Genomic DNA, 18673 nt, shown 5'->3' with positions numbered 1-18673 from the left:
TGCGGTTTGCGTTAGTTTGTTAACATAAAAAGCGTTTTCGAGGATTTCGTGAAGATGTGACCTTACATTTGCTTGATTACATCCTTTTGAAAAGTTTGGAGAAGTTTGATAATCTTTTAGGACAGGTTTGATTTGGTTTGTGCAAAGAAAAATTATTTGGACTTTTTGTGGAAACGTAAAATTGTATCACTTTAACTTTGTATTGTAGAAAAATTGATAGTGATTCTTAGAATAGGTTTGATATCGTTTGTGTTGATTTGTTTGGAAATGATTTTTGAAGTATAGAAAAGTAGCGAATGCTGAGTAGATGATAAGTTTGATTTGTAGTAATTTGAATCATTGGATCTCTTAGAATGGGTTTGATTAGGTTTGCGTTAGTTCGTACAACTGCAAATAAGTTTTGTGAAAATATGAAGTAGAAAAATTGATAGTGATTTTTGAAATAGTTCAAAGGTTCTTTTGATAGATAATAAATAGATGATAAATACTTGATGATAAATTTTAAGTACTAATCTTAGATTTGTCGATTCGTTTTGTAAAATAATTATGATTACAAATTTCTTCAATTTGGGGATAAATTAATTAGGTTTAAAATTTATTAAGTTTCTAAGGATGAAAGATAGAGATAGAGAACTTTTGCACGTTCAATTATGTGAAAGTTCTAATGATTTTCTCTCCTCACTCTTAAGGATTATTCTTCTTCTTTCTAGAAAAGGTTCATTTATCCGAGTGTTTAATTAACCAAGCTTCAGTGGAGCCAGTTTATCATTCAAGAAAGGTGATGTTCGTCGAACTACTTGAGCATCCGGTCTGCCTTTCAATGTTGAAACTTTTAATTGTAATCGTCGTTAGATCGATCAATTTTCGAACAAGTTAACGGATTACACAAACTAGGATGCGATAAAACTCGAATCAAAGACTTTGGCTTTCTGTCTTTTCTAAGAGAATCTTTAATGAAGAGTTTCCTTTACGTCTTATTCTTTCGTTAACCTTTGCGATAGAATAATTAAGATGGAAGATAATCGTTCGAAAACTTATTCCGATAGTAAATTCTCAAAGATAACTTTATACTACTTTACTTTACTTATAATAACTTTTATAACGTTTCTAACAAAAAAAAAAAATACTTTCATGGCTTTTTATTCGAATTTAAGTAACTTTCTAGTAACTTTTAATTTCTAGTAACTTCCATTGAAACCATTGAAACCTCCTCGATATAAGTTCGTTAACGATTCGTTTGAAGAATAATTAAACGTAAGAGGGAAGAAAATCGTTAATTTGATAAAGAGAAGAGAAGAAGAAGAAGAAGAAAACGTAAGATTTGTTCAATTTTTCTGCAATCTTATAAAAGAATTGTTCGTTTCATGAGTTATTATTTGTCTTAAAAGAAAAAGTCTTTTAAAATATACAATTTTTTTTTTTTTTTACTCGCATATTTAATTATTTCTCTCAGACAGATTATTAAGAAACTTTTATCCAGACGGGTGTCAAGGCGTATAAGAACCGTATTTTTTTCTTGGCCAACTTCGAAGAATGTTTTGTTCCAAGGCAATTAAGACGACAAGACTACCTGAAACTTATCGAAGGATGAGAAGAAGTTTTGATAGACTTCTAAATGAACTATATTTCGCTATTACCTATTAGTTAATAGTTTTTAAACGTTTCAATTTCTCCTTTTTGAGAATTAAATTCGAACTATTATTATTGGTTATAAATTTTCGAAAATTGCCGAATTCGATGTTTATTTGAAATAAAATAATAAATTTTACTCGACACAAGTTTATATCGTTTTTTACTATTTTTACTATTATTATTATTATCATTCGATCGAACAATGAAATTGCTTCGAAAAATTATTTTCTTCCTATAAAAACTTTAAAAACGCGCATCGTGTTTAATATTTTACGATAATGAAATACTTAAATGTTGGAAATGTAAAAATCTCGTTATTACTCCTCTTACCGCGCCATGATGAAATTGACTTTTCAAGAGATTTTTCTTTTCTCTCTCACCCCCAATCTTATTAAAATATTTATTATTACATCTGAATAAATTTTAACTCATATTAATATTTTTCCAACTAATTAAACCAATTTGCTCAAGCCCCATAACATTGTCTTCCTACATTATTCATTAATTAGTCTCGAGCTCAAGGTATTGGCTCAAGATACACGTCGTGTCACGTTAAAATGATCATCGAACGATTTATCGTTCAACTTATCGTTATATATCTACGTTGCATTGCTTAACAGAGCTTATTATCAAATGTTATACCGAGAATCAGATCAATGTACAAGTACTTAACAAGACAAGTACTTAACAAGTTGCAATATTGATTTACAATGAAAGATCGAAGCATTGGCCGATAAGATTTCGAGAAAAACTCGAAAAAATTCGAAATGGGACGCGACCCCTTTTCTAGGGGAGGACGAATTTGCAAGCCGATCTTCCGCTATATCTCTGACCGGCCGACGAGTAATGGGTTTCCTACGTTTACGAGTTCGCATAAGTTTCTCTATTTCCCCTCCTCGTCCCGCCTAGCAGGTCGAGAAAGTTATTCAGCCGGCCGAGACATTCGCCCAGACTTATTTCGAAGTTTCGGGAACCTTCCCTTCTTTCGAATTCGCGAATTTTTGGCGGACGAAGGAGAGAAAGAGGTCGCTTTATAGTTGGCGAAAGATTGCGGAGAGATTTTCCTCGGTTCAGGGGATTTTACGCGGAAATTGGCGAGAAACTGTGAAATTTGAAAATGTAATATTGAGATATCGTTGAATATTGTTGAAACAGGGGATTGTATATGGAGATTTGGAAATAATTTTCATTCATTCTTGGGAAGAGGCGATACGAAAGTTGTTGAAATAAGAATTTAGACGATTTGTTGGAAATTTGAGAATAACACGTTGATTTTTTACACAGAAAAATACGTAAAAGTTTGTTGAAATATATTTATTGCACAGAGATGTGAATTAGAGAAAATGATTTTTAATTGATCTTTAGAGAAGAACAATATTTAAAACTATTGAAATAACGAAATAATTTGTTAGAAAATTGTACAAAAGTGTGAAACCTGTGTGGAAAGAAAATGTGTTATCTTTGAAATATTTTGTCTTGAACAAAATTTAATATTCAAATTAACAATTTCTCGTTAAAAAGAAAGTTTCTGAATTATTTTTTAATTAATTAATTGTTGCACAAGACATTTATTTCAAATTTCACTTCACGTTATCTCCTCATTACAAAAGAACACCAAAAAAAAAAAAAAAAAAAAGAAAAAAACAGCGAGAACTAATTTCCAATTAAAATTTTAATCGAATGCAAATAAAAAACCGAGTCAGCCTTAGAATTATATAACTCAAACTATCCGTTCCCAACCATCCGGTGGTTAACCAAATTCAGAAAACTTTCCCGACCGAGAGAAACTTCCTCCTTGCCGGATCTTCGCACACGAATTTGGAAAACAAGATGCGAAATCTTCAAAGGGGGATCTCGCCGATATCTCGCCTTTCGAATCCTCGCCTTGGACTCCTCGAGGGTTTCCAACGACGATATCTCTTCATTAGAACGGCAGCTTGACAGCTTTGCGCCAGGAATTCCCTCACGAGAAGCCTGAAGAATTTCGGTAACCGCGAATTCCTGCCCGCAGAATCCGAGTTACAGCTGGCTGGAACGCTGCTGCGTTTTCGAAGCAAGCGGTTCAATGGAGAGGAGGAGGGGCGAGGAGGAGATATATATATATATATAACTCGAGGCATCCACTTCGAGACGAGTTTCGACACTGTGGAATTTCCTCTTCCGCTTCGTTCGATCGCCAATCCCAGGCGATTCTTGGAAAGAGAGAAATAACTGTGTAAACAGGGGTGTCAGGGTGCTTTGACTATCAAATTTGACGAGCAAAATTTGGTATTCCGTATCTAAAGATTACTATTCCATTTTATTCCCTATTTTTGTGTGAAGCTTGTAATTTCTCTTTTAATCCCTTGTGTGAGAAATTGAATACATTAGATGAGTAGTATATGTATATATAACAAGTAGTATATTGAATAGAATAGGAAAATTGGTTTACAAAAGATAAATGGAATAAGACAGTCGTGTACGATTTTTTCCCTACTTTTACGTTACAATACGAGCAATTTTTTCCTCCTTTAAATTTACTTTTCTGAACTTTTATGCGTCCATTTGTATTCCATCCACAATCGTGCAAGATATTGTGCTGTGCTTGGAAATGTAAAAGAAAAATTGGAGGGAGGAAAAAAATCTATCTGTTGGACATTTGGGTCGGGGACAATTTTGCAAGAGGCAAAAACTTCCAGTCGTTTCGCTGTCACGTTTGCCTTCTCTCAAGTATTTCAGCGACGTAAGCTGCTTGTCGTCTAAGTTGGCAACCTCAAATTACTCGCAAACTGTTTCTTCCCACGAGCAAAACTTGGGAAAGTTGTATTTCAATAGGAGGATCAATTTTATCATATCGAATATAAATTATTTAATAATCCATAAAATTGTCGGGTTTCACACGAACAAAATAATAATTCAAAAGTTCGTATCGAGGGTATATCTTTATTGTTATTATTATTGTATGATTAGTTCTTAAGTAAACAAGGATAGACAATGTCCAAAGGAGGAAACTTTGCTTTTGAGAGTTACCAAATCCTGTATCAGATGTATCGGTTTCCAAGTCCGAGAACTGTTCGAAACTAGTTTCCACCTCGCCCTTTGGAGACATCTAGATTTATGACGTGGAATCTGTTTAGAGTAAACGAAAATTTGGGTCGGTGAAAGATTCGTTCCAGATACTTGGACAATTATTATTTATAATATAATGTAAATGTACATTAATTTTCTTCTCGTATAACGAATAAATTTTATTTCAAGTAAATAAGTTAATTACAAAAAATAAATTAATCATTTTTAAACACGAATATGTTAGATTAAATATATATATATCGTAATATTAAAAATCATAAAATATAAAATAATTTGTAAATTATCGTATATTCTTGCAAAATGGCCGACTTTAAAAGCATTGAAAAATGGAAGAAAATTAAATTAATGGAAGAGGCAACTCTTAAATAATAATTATTGCAATGTTAATTTCAAATTTGAAACTAGTGAACTGGAATATCGTACTTCATATGGTCATCTAAAATTAAAAAAAAAAACAATTTATTCCGTTAAATGAACAAATAATTTTCCAATCGTTGTTTCATTCATTTGAAAATTCATTTCCTTCGCAACAAAACCTGATACTTCGTCAAATCGGCCATGTTTGTTGCCCCCGATAAAAATGAAAATTCTCCCTGTTTGTTTCGAAAAATATTGCTTGTAAATTTCCAACAGACGCACCACTATATCTTGTTCCTCCTCTCTGCCGTTTGATTTATCTCCCTCCCTCTCAATTCTCTTTCTTTTTTTCTCTCTCTCTCTCTCTCTCTTCCTTTTTTTCCTTTTTTACCCTTGGTTTGTTTTCGCGCGCATTTTTAACGATAACCTCGATGAAGCGGCGTTCTCGTTCATTTCCTGTCACCGTAAATTCTTGCACCTCTGATACCACTCACCCCCTCCCAACCATGCCATTATTTGTTTCCACGAAGCGTACGTCATTGTGTCATATTTTCCATGAGGATTTCTGTGTCTGGAACGACACCGATGTCGAATCGGTTTCGTTTCCTCGACTTTGATATCTCATTGGATTTATATTTTGATCTATATGGAGAGACGAGTTGAGTTTGTAGAATTTGATCTCACGAAGATTTTAATTAGTTAAATGGAACATTAATTGTTATTCTTTCTTATTGTTTTATTGATACAAGATGTTTGAAATTTTAGAAAATTCGTTCGATCATTTCGAAAATCATTGATATAATTTTCGTATAATTGAGACTCGGTCAAATTTAACTTAATTATATACGAAATTTCGCATTTTATTGTATGGACACGATTACGAGTGATTACTTTCTATTATTGCACCGGTCTTGCGCGTTCGATTTAAGTTTAAACGATTTACGGGCGCCGTAAACGTCATCTATATCACTGCGACTTCCATTATTGCAACATCATCGAACAAGTAGAGATACGTGGATTTAAATTAAATGGATTATTTAGAAAATATACATTTGATTACAGGCAACGTGTTTCGAAAGATTTCTATATTTAAGATACATATATATGGCGTGCATTTTAATTGTTACATCACATATAAAAATAAAGGTGAGATTTTTATATGTATAGATTGATTAGTTGAAAATAAGCATAAATAAAATAAATTTTTTATATATCATGTTTAAATTTCTTTATATTTGTTAAACACTCATACAATTATTTCAAACACTGTTTCTATTTTTTAATTACATTTAAATTCTCAGAAAATAACAGATTAATCAATTATATTTCTAATCATTTGGAACAAAATTATTTTACAAGTGTTATTGTATATTATTCTCTGTTGATGAAATTACACAGCATTTCTATTTTGCTCAATAAATTGGGAAACAGATGAATTTAATGATTAAAATTAAATTTTTCATCGGTTAAGTGGTATAAGTCAATATTTCGATAGATTTCAATATTTAATAATTTTATACATATTTTATGTGTTTAAACATTTTTCGTAATCTATAAAAAAAAACCACAAGAAACAATAATAGCTTTAAACCAATGAATTTACGCGATCAAAACAGTTTATTTTGTTAACTGCGAGTAGTACAGGTCAATAACTAGTCAGGCGTGAAATTCGAGAAATCGATACTAAAGCCTAATCGATATCGTAACTTCATCAAAGGATTCAAGTAGCCAATAGCATAATTGTGCAGAATCTGGTAATCAGTACTTTGTTCGAATTTCCATGCAAGTAGTTTGAAACAATAGTTAGTCGGCCCTTCCTCGAAACATACCTGCAATTATAACTGCAGATTTCACTCGTTAATAATTTAATTGCCATTTATGCTGTACAACTTTTGCTGAACGATTTCTATTATTCTTCCTTATATTTTGTTTATGGAACGTTTATAACATCCATTGAATTTTGGAGAAAATTTTGGAAAATATTTTTTCTCTGAGTTTTAAAAAACAATTGAATTATTTGAAATTTTTTTCTTACTCATTTAAGATAAAAGATGGAAGTTTGAATCCAGATTTTCTTAAGAATTTTGTTTAACTCTCTTTAAAATCTTTAAATGAATAGATTCATATTTTTAAATTTCACAATGCTATATCTAATTATTAATGCAAAAGTAAAATTTATATAGATAAATACAAATATTTTAATTCTACAATGACAATTTACTGTTTGGAAATAAAATATAACACATAATAAAAAATTAAAAATTTTGTCTTAAAAATTTCTACATTTACAAAATACTTATTTTAAAAAAACTATTTAAAAAAAAAAGTCTAAAATTCATTTAGATTCATTCACTATATTTTTAATAACCATTAATATTTCAAACTTAATCTATTTACACAATCTAGAATAAAACACGATAAAAACGCATAAGAAGAAGACAAAAATCCAAAGGATAAAAGTGGAGTGACTAGAAATAGTAAAAGAAAAAAAATAAAAAATAAAAAACAGATTTTTTCCAGTATTCTCAGGAAGCTATTGTGTATACAAAAAATCACGAGAGAAAGAGAGCCGTGAAATCGGAATCTCTGGTCCGTTTTCGCGTCTGCAATGTTTTCCAATTTCCAATAAAATATTTTTCCTCGTCCACACCGGTGTATCCTTCTGCTCGGCTTTCTATATAAGAGCCAACTTTTCCAATTTCCCGCGAATCGCCGGCTATTCGGAATTCGATGTACACACAAGCATCTACTCCTCCACTGGAATTCGGGTGAAACGAATATATGGCGGAAGACAAATCGTTGCTGGCTTCCCTCTTTAAGTAAGTCTCTCGTATATAAATGGTGGAAGTGAAATTTTTCTTTTTACGATGATATTTTATATTTATAGTGAGATTTTAATTAGAATTTGGATTTTTTTGAATCGAATTTTCGAGGTGATGAAATTTGAAGGGAAAGAATTTATTGTTTTGACTCTGTGAGTTTTTAATTTTTAGATATTTTTTATGATCGTTTTGTTTGGAAAAAAACGATCTTCGTTCCTCCATTTTAATATTACAAAACTATAATTTAATATCGTAGAATATTATATATTTTTAATTTTTATACTAATACATGTATAATATCAATCTTTTAATTTTTATTCTTAATCGATTTGTTGATCAATGAAACATTTTTGTATTAATATAATACAATATATAATGTTAATCTCCTAATTTAAAATAACTTTTTATTTTTCTATCCAATCTTGAATATTCTTTATCGTTTTTTAATCCAATCCAGAATTTATTAAATGTCAAAATCACGTATTTCCTTTTGTCCAAAGTGAAATTGCGTTACAAGTTTAATTCGACCATCACCAACGCTTTTAACTTAACCGGAAGTTCCGAAGATTGCCGCCTACACCTTCGCTTCAATTCGACGATTTTAATTCTGACTTCGTCGCGAACTCCTGCCCTCTGTGGAAAATGAACACACTAATTACCACGAAACCGGCACAGTCTAGTAAATTATTTCACTAGGGACCTGAACGACGCTTGAACATATTAAGTTTGTGCATTTAACTTTTAAGCATTATCTTCTTCTGAATACCAAAGATTCTGCTCCAGTAAGTCGGGTTTCTCTCTTTAAATATCTTTTATCTACATAACAATCCTAATAACTTAAATAATCACTTTCATAATTAAAATTCTTTTCAATTATTTTTTTCAAACGAATTGAAAAATTCTTAATGTATTTTTAATAATTTAATAATTATGTTAATATTTCGTATTAAATACTAATGTTCCTGAAATCTTCAAGAAAGTAGTAAATATACTTATCTCTTTCTTTAAGAAAAAATTGATTATTGAAAAATGATCTTGCGTTCCAAATGCTCTTAAAACAAAATGAAAACACTATGCTCATGAAATCGAAAAAAAAAAAAAAAAATTTTAAAAATGTACTTGATTACACTAAAAATTGCATAATTTATAAACTACGTTCAATCACAATTAATATCAACATTATAATTAACAATTGTCGTACGAAAATTATCCGTGTTTAATTTAATGAAACTTTTTTCTCTAATTAAACATAAAAAATTAATATAATTTAACTTGCTACATTATCTCAATCTCACATTATTTTCAATTAAGATAGAATTACGTGGAACGGAAACTTTTGGCAATCATTATTATAGTCAGGTATAGCCTCTTTTAGGTTAGAATCGAGAGAAACTCTCCACGAATACGTTTCCGGAAGTTTCGAAGGAAACGATAGAAACTTTCGAAATCCGCTTCCTCGGTTTATATTGTTTCACGGTTGTGTATCGTGTTCCTTTGGACCAGGATAAGAACGCCTTTCCGGTGTGGAATTTCCGCCGTGTCGAACCCGTGTCGAGGTTATTCGAAAATTTGTATGGAGAGTAATTTTTAACGAGCTTTAAATTATTCTTGTGGGAAATATGTCTTCTCTTTTTTGTTTCTTGTAACTATTTATTATGTTTATTCTTTGTATATTTATTTGTTTAAATTTTTAAAAGTTTTTTTTTTAGGTTATGTTCTCTTGAATATTTATTTCTTTTATTACCTTTTTCATAATCTTGTATTTGCTTTGATTTAGATTTTTAAGAGTAAGTTTATATTGTATTCTTGAAATTTGTTGTTGAATGTTTCAGATTATTATTGTTTTTTTTATATATAAGTTTTGTATTTTAATTATTCAAAGATGTCAGTTTAAATTCCACTGCAATTTAACTTCTTTCTATCTTTTCTTTTAAATTTCAACATTTCAAATCCAATGATTTTTCAAAAATTCCATCCCTTATTTTTATAATAAATTCGTAATAAAAAATTTTCAAGAATCAATGTAAAATTTCTTCTTTTTTTTTTTTTACAGATTTTCGAAAAATTTCGACGAATCGATGCAAAGATTTTTTCCCACAACTCTATTTACGGTAAAATTTCTCTCATCAATAAACCAAAAATTTCGGATCGATGTTGTTTGCAAAGGTTTCTCTTTTCTCCCTTCTTTTTTTTTTTTTACTCGAATTTACCGATTTGCATAGCGTTGAAATTCTGTTGGAAGTGTCGCTGCCTCTCGGCGTTTCAAAGTTCAAAGCCGAGGCATCTTGGAAAGTTGGCGGTCCCCCCTCCCTTCGACTTCAAAGCGGAAACGAGTCGGTAATTTCTACTTTGGCAAGCAATTTTCCGTGGGCTAAATTACCTGGCCGTTTAAAGGTGCGATACACTCGATTTATCTCTGATCGAGCCGAGATTTCGCTTCGTTTATTGCTTTGACTCTCTTTGTCGTTTATGGTAATTAAAAGATTGCTCGTTGATACATATTATTTTACTTTTTAATGATTATCTATCTATGATTACCGGAATTGATATTGTTATTTTAATTTCGATTTCGATTCCGAGATGTATGATGTATAATTTATTGAATTTTTCAATAAATTCATTTATTGATTTATAAATTAATTTATAAAATTTGTATGATTTGATAAATTAATTTTGCGATTGAATAAGTAGAGAAAAGATTATGTAGAAAATATTATAAATTTATATTCTGAATTAAATATATTATACAGTAGTTTTTTTTTTTTATCGAAATTATCACTTTTAACGAATTAATCATATTTCATTGAATTTATAATTTCTAACAAATTATTTTCCACTAAATTCTGTTACTAAATACAGAGATTAAGATTTAGATATTTAGATCACGTTGTGTATTTCTTTTTGTTTTTTTTTTTTTGAAGATAATTTATATTATCTCGACAATAAATCTTTCATCCATTTTTCAATTTACATTGTAATTATCCCTTATAATATATTCATAATTTTCACCACAACAAAATGATGATTTATCTTCCTATCGGCGGGGCGATTCGATCCGATTCTCCTCCTCCTGAATTTTTCATCAGAGATTTTATTTAGCATCGTTAATTTTTTATTCCATTGTTTGATCACACATTGACCCATATCTCGTGTTGTTCCAGGACTGGCACACGGTATCAGATGTTACAAATGCGGGCAGTACAACGAGGGAGTCGGCAGCATCACGCCGTGCATCAATTACACCGCTCACATGCATCTGAAGGAATGTCCACCCTCGGCCGAATGGTGCATCGTAAGTAAACACATATATTTTACGTTTTGCCAAAATGATGCAACATTTGATAATACGCGAAATTATGTAAAAATTCAATTCGGTTGAATCGATGCATTACGTAGCTTGGAAACAATATTTCCTTGATATATATATTTTGAGATATAATTTAATTCTTACAAATAATATATGTAGGTTACTTCTGCATCCTCACTGACAAATTATTACAATTATCCAAATTGACGAGTAATTGCGTTATGAAGAATGGATTTAATAATATAATACAGTAATATAATAGGGAATATGTGATGGAAAATTTGAGTGATCATCACGAGTGAAATTACTTGATAAACTATAATAATCTAATGGATTAATAACTACTAATTACAACTTTAATATTGATCCTACTCCGCTATTTAATATTCGTGAAAAAAAAGTTTGAAATTAAAAAAATATACAAATAATAAGACAAAAATAAGAATAAATAATATCTCCATATTTATAAGAGAAGAAGTTCAAGTATAATCCCATAAATATCCAACGAACGAGAAATAGAATAATAAATCCAATACAATTTTCAAAAATATTTGCAAAGTTTTGCAAATACACCGTTCGAATCACCGTTCCAATCCCGTTCGTTCAAATTGCACAAATTTATTCTCCCTTTCGCAACAATCTGTTCGTCCCCAAGGAAAAAAAAAAAAAAAAAAGAGGAGCGCAAACCATTTGAATCGATTGAATCCAACCGGAAGTGGCATCAGATCGAAGCATCCGGTTGGCGAGGCTAACTTGCTGGCTAACAATCTGCTTGCTAAAACCAACATCCATCCAAATAATGCAATAATGATTTTGGAAGGGTGTCAAACGATCCAACGGCGCCGCCACTTCGACCAAGCCCCCCTTTTTTCCATTCCCTCCCCTCCCCCTCCCCCTTTTTTCCTTCCTTTGGATTCCAGTGTTTCCAGTTCGACGAGCTTCAGGATCGAAAGGTTTTGAAGGAACAAGGCGACTTGTTCTTTATTCCATTCGTGTTTCAGGGAGCACGTTTGATGGCTCCTCCTCCCTCCTCTTCCTATCGCGGTGAAGTATCGTTTTCAGGATTTTGTCCGCGTTTCCACAGCCTCGACACTCGAGTGAAGGAGAATACTCTCGCGTGCTATTCGGGTATCAGATATTGCTTGAGAGATTCCTCCAAACTTTTGGATAGCCGTTCGGAGCAAATTTGTGTGTTGTGCATTACAGTGGAGATCGATCTCGTACGATTTTTAGTTCTTTCACGATTGTTGATTCTAATTTCCTTAAAAGTAATAATTGTAAAACATAATTAAAATAATTGGATACATATGAAAAAAGTGGGAGGGAAGGAAGAATGATTTTAAATTTAAGAATGTTCTCGCGAATTGGAAATACGAAAACTGAAATATTAAAATATATTATAAGTTCAAATTTTCGAATGGAAAATAAAATTTTGGCGAATCCAATTTTCAAAATTTCCCCACTTCATTTTATAATCTTTATTTAAAGAATTTTATAATAGATACTTCATCTTGATTTCTTGATCGATCTCGTACGATTTTTAGTTCTTTCTAGATTGTTGATTCTAATTTCTTTAAAAGTAATAATTGTAAAAAATAATTAAAATAATTGGATACATATGAAAAAAGTAGGAGAAGGGAAAGAATGATTTTAAATTTAAGAATGTTCTCGCGAATTGAAAACTAAAACATTAAAATATATTACGTTCAAATTTTCGAATCATAAAATTTTGGCGAATCAAATTTTCAAAATTTCCCCACTTTATTTTATAACAGATATTTCATCCTGATTTCTTCCAAATGATAGGAACCACATAGAAATTAAATATCATTAATAACAAATGCATTGAACATCATGAAATTTACCCGAACATTCTCAAACTCTCAAAAGATACGAGAGTATCAAGCCCAAGATAGGTTCAATATCTTCTCCCAAAATTTCGGGAAACTCTCCAAAACTTTCTCAACCTCGTTCCCCCTTTCCCAAACTCGATCCTTTCGGAAAAATTTCGGTGAAACTCCAACATCCAATTAGCCGGATGTTGAGCGGTCGGAAATGTAAATCGGGAAGTCGACATCTCTTCCTTTCTCACTTTTCTCACTTTTCGATTTCGATTGGAAAAATCGAGGGTGGAAAATGTTGGATCGAGGTGGTGCTTCCGGTTTGGCTGATAATCGATTCCCTCGATCAAACGAGATCCGGGAGCGGGATGCTTGAAACTGTGTGTACACCTCCTCTCGTTCGAGGGATGAATGAAAATGGCGGATAAGTGGCTGCGTAGAATGGATTTGAGGCGCGAAAGGGGCGAAGAGAGGTGACAAATTGAAAATTGAGTTGTTCAGAAGATGGTAGACGATGATGGATATTTCTTTCTGGTGTATTTTATGGAAGAGGATGGAGTCGAATGATGGATCGATTGGGGGAAATTTTTTTTTGGGAGGAGGGGGATATTCATGCATGCACGTAAAATTTGTAACTTGAGAGCGTTGGTGGATAAAATTGTGTACAGAATGCGTGCAATTCAATTGAATTTTTCTCGTTATTTCTCATTTTTGTATTTTTCATAACAATATATATATATATTTTCTTTTTTGCGATTATTGTATATGAAAAAATTTATTATTTTTCAAATTCCTCGGTCGAGAAACTGCACGATATCTTCCCCCCCCCCCCAGGAGAAAAATTCTTCCAAAGGGGGGATTACTTAATGAACGAGATATTAGAGTTATTGAGATTTTTTAAAGAATTTTATTTTGAAATCGAAACTAGGTGGAATTAGAAGTAAGAGGCTCGAAGAAACTTTCAATAAACTGGGGGAGGGGAGGGAGTATTGTTTGACGGAAACTGGAGCAGTGTGCAAAGTCTCGGATCGTGATCGTTTAATTGCGGATAATCGTCGTTGTTTCCAAGTCGCGGTTCTGTTTCGTGTTTTTCCCATGGAATGGAGTGTCTCGAGACTTCGTGCAAAGTGCAGCAAGAACTTTTGTTTCGTGGGACTTTCCCCTCTTTTTTACGATATTGGAGATCATTTCAACCTTCTTCTTCTTCCAGCAGAAAATTATAACTCTCGAAGGGAAATTATATTGTCGAGTGTTTGGCATTTATCCATTTGCTTTTACTTTTTTTTTTCAAATGCTTTTATTAGTTAATGTAATTTGTGTAATGTATTTCTAAAAACAAATAAAATTTGGGTTAGGTTTTCAAAAGTGAAACAATAATAATTCTAGAACAAAATTAATTATTGGGTTATTTAAATTACATTTAAAGGAGTTCAATGTAAAACATTTATTAATACTTTTTTTTTTTTAATATTAATTGTGTTTATTCGTGAAAAACTGGATGTGAATATTGTTATATATTGTTTTTAAATTAACTTTTTTAAACGAGTCTTGATAATAAGATCTAGGAGAGAGGAATTCTTAAATATAATATAAAGAATTATTGATATTTCTTTTTACCATAATTTTTATAATTTATATTATTTTAATATCATTGTTTCATCACCATTATTAATCAATATAATTTCTAATCAGATTTCCTTTTAATAAGAACAATTCGAAGTAATTTTAATTTCTTTTCACATGTAATATTCTCAATTATTGAAGCTTCATTTTTCTTTTTTCTTATTTGCATTTTCTCTTTTCCCATTCGAATTATTATATTTACATACATAATATTATATTTTATCCCTTTTTATAAGTTGATGTTAATTACCTTTGAATTTACAATATTGCGTAAAGGAGATAGAAAATTGTAAAAAACATTCTCACCGTGTCAAATAATTTTTCCCTCAAAATCCACTGCAATCTTCAAAGATTTCTAATCACGGCCAATAATCATTCTACTCGTCTCATTCAATTCCAAAATTTTAATCGAAACAAACTATTTTCAAAAAATTATCCAAATCAAGGAAAGAGAAAGATCATGCTCATTCGATTAATTTCAATTTCACGGCAGTCGAGGAAACAGTTAATTAACCATAATTTCTCGGCACAATTAAAACAAATGGCAAACGATCTACTCGCCTTAGATAGCAAAGGCTTTGAATTTTCAACTCGGATCGGTTTGCCTGGAACCTGGATATTGATAACGTGAGAAAATAGTGATCCCTATATTCGCCCCATTTCTCGCTCCTGCGAGCTTTCTATTATTCCATTTCGGTTTACCAAACGAGCTTTCGCCCCCTCCTCCCCCTCCTATCATCCCACGGAGACCGGCCACAGGAGGGGAAGGATTTCGGGGCGAGAGAACGAGGAGGGGTGGGCTTCGAAGCCTGGGCAATTCGGTTAACCGGACAAAAGGTTGGGAAAATACTAGTAGAGGTTCGATCGTGATGTTGATTAGATGAACGAAGAATTGTATAAGTTTTAGTTTTTGACGAAATTGCTTTTTTCCCTAATCTTTCGTTTTATTTTTTAGGATAAATTTGTTTTTTTAAGCTTCTTTTTTAATCACGAGAATGAAAGTGGATGGTAAGAATAGTTTAAGTTTGAGTGATTTTGGAATTGTGGAATTTTTGTATAAATTGGAAAGATGATAGATTATACGTTTATTATTTCAAAATTCAATAAATTTCAAAATTATTTTTCAAAATTTGAAAATTAGGATCTTTCATTAAGGATTCGTTTTTACTTCGAAAGCTTGGAACATTCCAAATTTTCCGAAACTTTTTCAAATTTTATTTCACAATTCCAAAATTGGAATATTTATATTTTAAAATTACTTTTCGATTAAAAAGATTCTCAAAATTGAAATCTTCCATATTAATTCGCAAATTCTACGATCCAAAATCCAATCCACAATTTCGCTAAAATAACAACTAAATAATGGGCTAGCGATGGATCTAAACGTACCACGAGTAGGCTCGATCGAAAAACAAGATTCGAATTCTTAATAAATATCAAAAAACAAGATATTTTCAAGTAACACGGCAGGTACGAAGAAACAAAATCCTGAATTGCACTGTCCAATCCTCCAATACCCATCCAATGGAAATTCCTATTGATTCGATCCACCCAATACGACAATTAATCGATGCACAATCGAATCTCGTAATCTGTTTATCGTACTCCCGCACGTGTCCCCTCATCCTATCCTTGCGACGTAGAACTTCGAGGATAGGATCCTAGGTGAATTAACACATGGGTCATCCAGCTTGTATCCGCTCCTCGACTCCAATTCTCACTCGCACTCGCTTCCGGCTAGATCAGCGTATCCGTGACTGCATTATCATACCTGCTGTCCCTACTAATGGACCACCGTCGGCTATTCTGACGTGCCCTTCAAATTATGCTGCGACACGAACGTGCGTTCGTCGCTTGTTAATTAACATCTCGCCGCACTGTCCATTGTGAATGAATTCTAAGATGGAGGAGGATGGAATCGGAGGAGGGCGTTATAAATTAGATTTTAACACTTTCAGAACGCCGTTTTTGTTGTTTTTCAATCGTTGGACTGGCTATTGTTTCTCGATTTGAATTGATTGGTGAAGGATTGGATAGGGATGAGGATAGTTGAGTATATGATTTTTATATAATCGACCAGTGATGGGTTTAAGTGTATCGCGAGCAGGCTTGAACATTGGTGAACAGGATTCGAGTTTTTTAAAAAAAGAAAAATGGAGAGAATAATAGTGTAATATAATATATAATTCGAAACAAAATTTAATCACGACTGGTTCATCTCAAGAACAAATTTTCTATATTTTCCCACGAAATATACAAGGAAAATGAAAATTGATAGCAACAATTTCTACGAGAAGATCGAATTTTAGCTTGATTATAATTACTAAAAAAATTCATTGGAACGAGAAACATTGGAATTAATAATTTAACGAGATGCAGAGAGAAAAGGATTGAATCGAACGAAAAAAATTGACAGCAATAATTTCCACGATGAGAAGTACGAATTCTGCCATTCGTAAAAATTTCATCGGCCAACTGTTCCCGGAATGAAGCCACTACTTGTGTCGACAATGTTGTCGGAATCGATCTCAATTGAGATCTGCTCTCCCGTAACCAATATGTGTGCCCCATAAATATTCCAAATGGTCAGACTCGATTGAATCACGGCCGAAACTGGAATCTGGCATGAAATATTTCAAGATCCATCCCCAGTTCCTTGCGAAATCTTGTTCGATGGAATTGTTCCGTTGAATAGTGAAGGGTTGGAGGGGAAGAGAAAAAATGGAGAAATCTCGTTCGATCTTATATTTTGTTTTGAATTATTAATTAGAAGTAACGTTCAAGAAATTTACTTTTGTACGAATAATTTAACAAAATCTTTTCAAACATATACTTGAAAATCTAAATATATATATATATAACGTCAAAATTAAAATAATTAAAAGCATATTTCAATTCGAATATTTCTTAATCATTTTATTTTACATAATCCATAAAATTATTAAAGAATTCACAAAAAGATAATACTAGAAAGTTGAAATAACTTTTCAATTTACAACATTTTTAATTAATAATAACTCATTAGAATAATAAAAATATCTTTATAGTAACAAGAACAGAATATCTTTTCGAAATCATCTACCCTTTCGATCACATCTCTTTTTCTCCCTTTCGGCCGAAACTCGTATCCTCGCATCTGCATAGAGATCGAATCACGCGATACGTTTGTCATTTCCGTCGAAGCTTGCTATTCTTTGAAACACATCCATGGAATGGCTTGGAGGGTTGACTTCCGGCTATCGAGGAACGAGGTCTTCGTTGTCGATCGGCCAGCTGCCATAGTACTTCGGTATTCCAACGTCTACAGGAATTTCTGGAATGAATTATCCAGGTCTATGGAGCCTGGAATCTTGTCCCCCTATTTCACTTAACCTCGCCTCTCCTCGTGATCACGTATAGGCCTCTCTGGCTTTCGAAGATTAGGGCTGGATTTATCCGAGAACACCTGAAATAATTTTGGGGAGAAGTCAGAATCATTTGTGAATTAATTCAATAATTAATTAATGTAAATGTAATATTCTTGAGATAATTTGAAGAACCATATTTTTATCCGAAACAGATTAATCCCAAGCTTCGTTAACAGCTTCGATAATTTTTCCAATCGTAGGACGAAATCGGGGTGAAAAAAGGGTAGTAGAAACGAGGAATAAAGTCGACGTAAACAGGAGGAAAGCATTGGAGGAATAATATATTTTTAATTACCATTTCCATCCCGAACGAAATAATTACCCTTTTCGGGGGCAGAGAGACATTTCAGTTAAACCGCGATTCATCAGCCAAAAAAAAAAAAAAAAAAAGGAAACGCCCTTTATGGCTGTACGATAACGCGATAGAAATAACGGTTTCCGCTCGACTTCCGCCCACGATGAGCACGTAGCCCCCGGGGACTTGGAACGGATCGGATAAAGAGCGAATTTCTTTCTTTCATTTTGAATCCATAGTTGTTAAATTGTTGTTGTTGAATTCTGTTTTCGAGGGATGTTGGAAAATTCGTCCAACTATCAATATACGGTCGAGAAAGA

General features: G+C 32.1%; 1 protein-coding gene across 1 annotated transcript in view; it reads left to right on the top strand.

Moving 5' to 3' along the window:
• Window positions 1-18673, top strand: part of LOC100870834 (U-scoloptoxin(05)-Sm1a) — a 101749-nt gene that overhangs the window by 48699 nt on the left and 34377 nt on the right. The window contains exon 2 of the mRNA XM_003695927.4: window positions 11042-11172. Coding sequence (XP_003695975.1) covers window positions 11042-11172 — 131 coding nt within the window. The remainder of the gene's footprint in view (window positions 1-11041; window positions 11173-18673) is intronic.

The sequence above is a fragment of the Apis florea genome, unplaced genomic scaffold (genome assembly GCF_048593485.1).
Source record: "Apis florea isolate Af1SG1 unplaced genomic scaffold, ASM4859348v1 contig_2272_pilon, whole genome shotgun sequence".
Classification (NCBI taxonomy): Eukaryota; Metazoa; Arthropoda; class Insecta; order Hymenoptera; family Apidae; genus Apis; species Apis florea.
The sequence above is the reverse complement of the archived record's forward strand: the minus strand, read 5'-3'. Positions and strand labels throughout refer to the sequence as shown.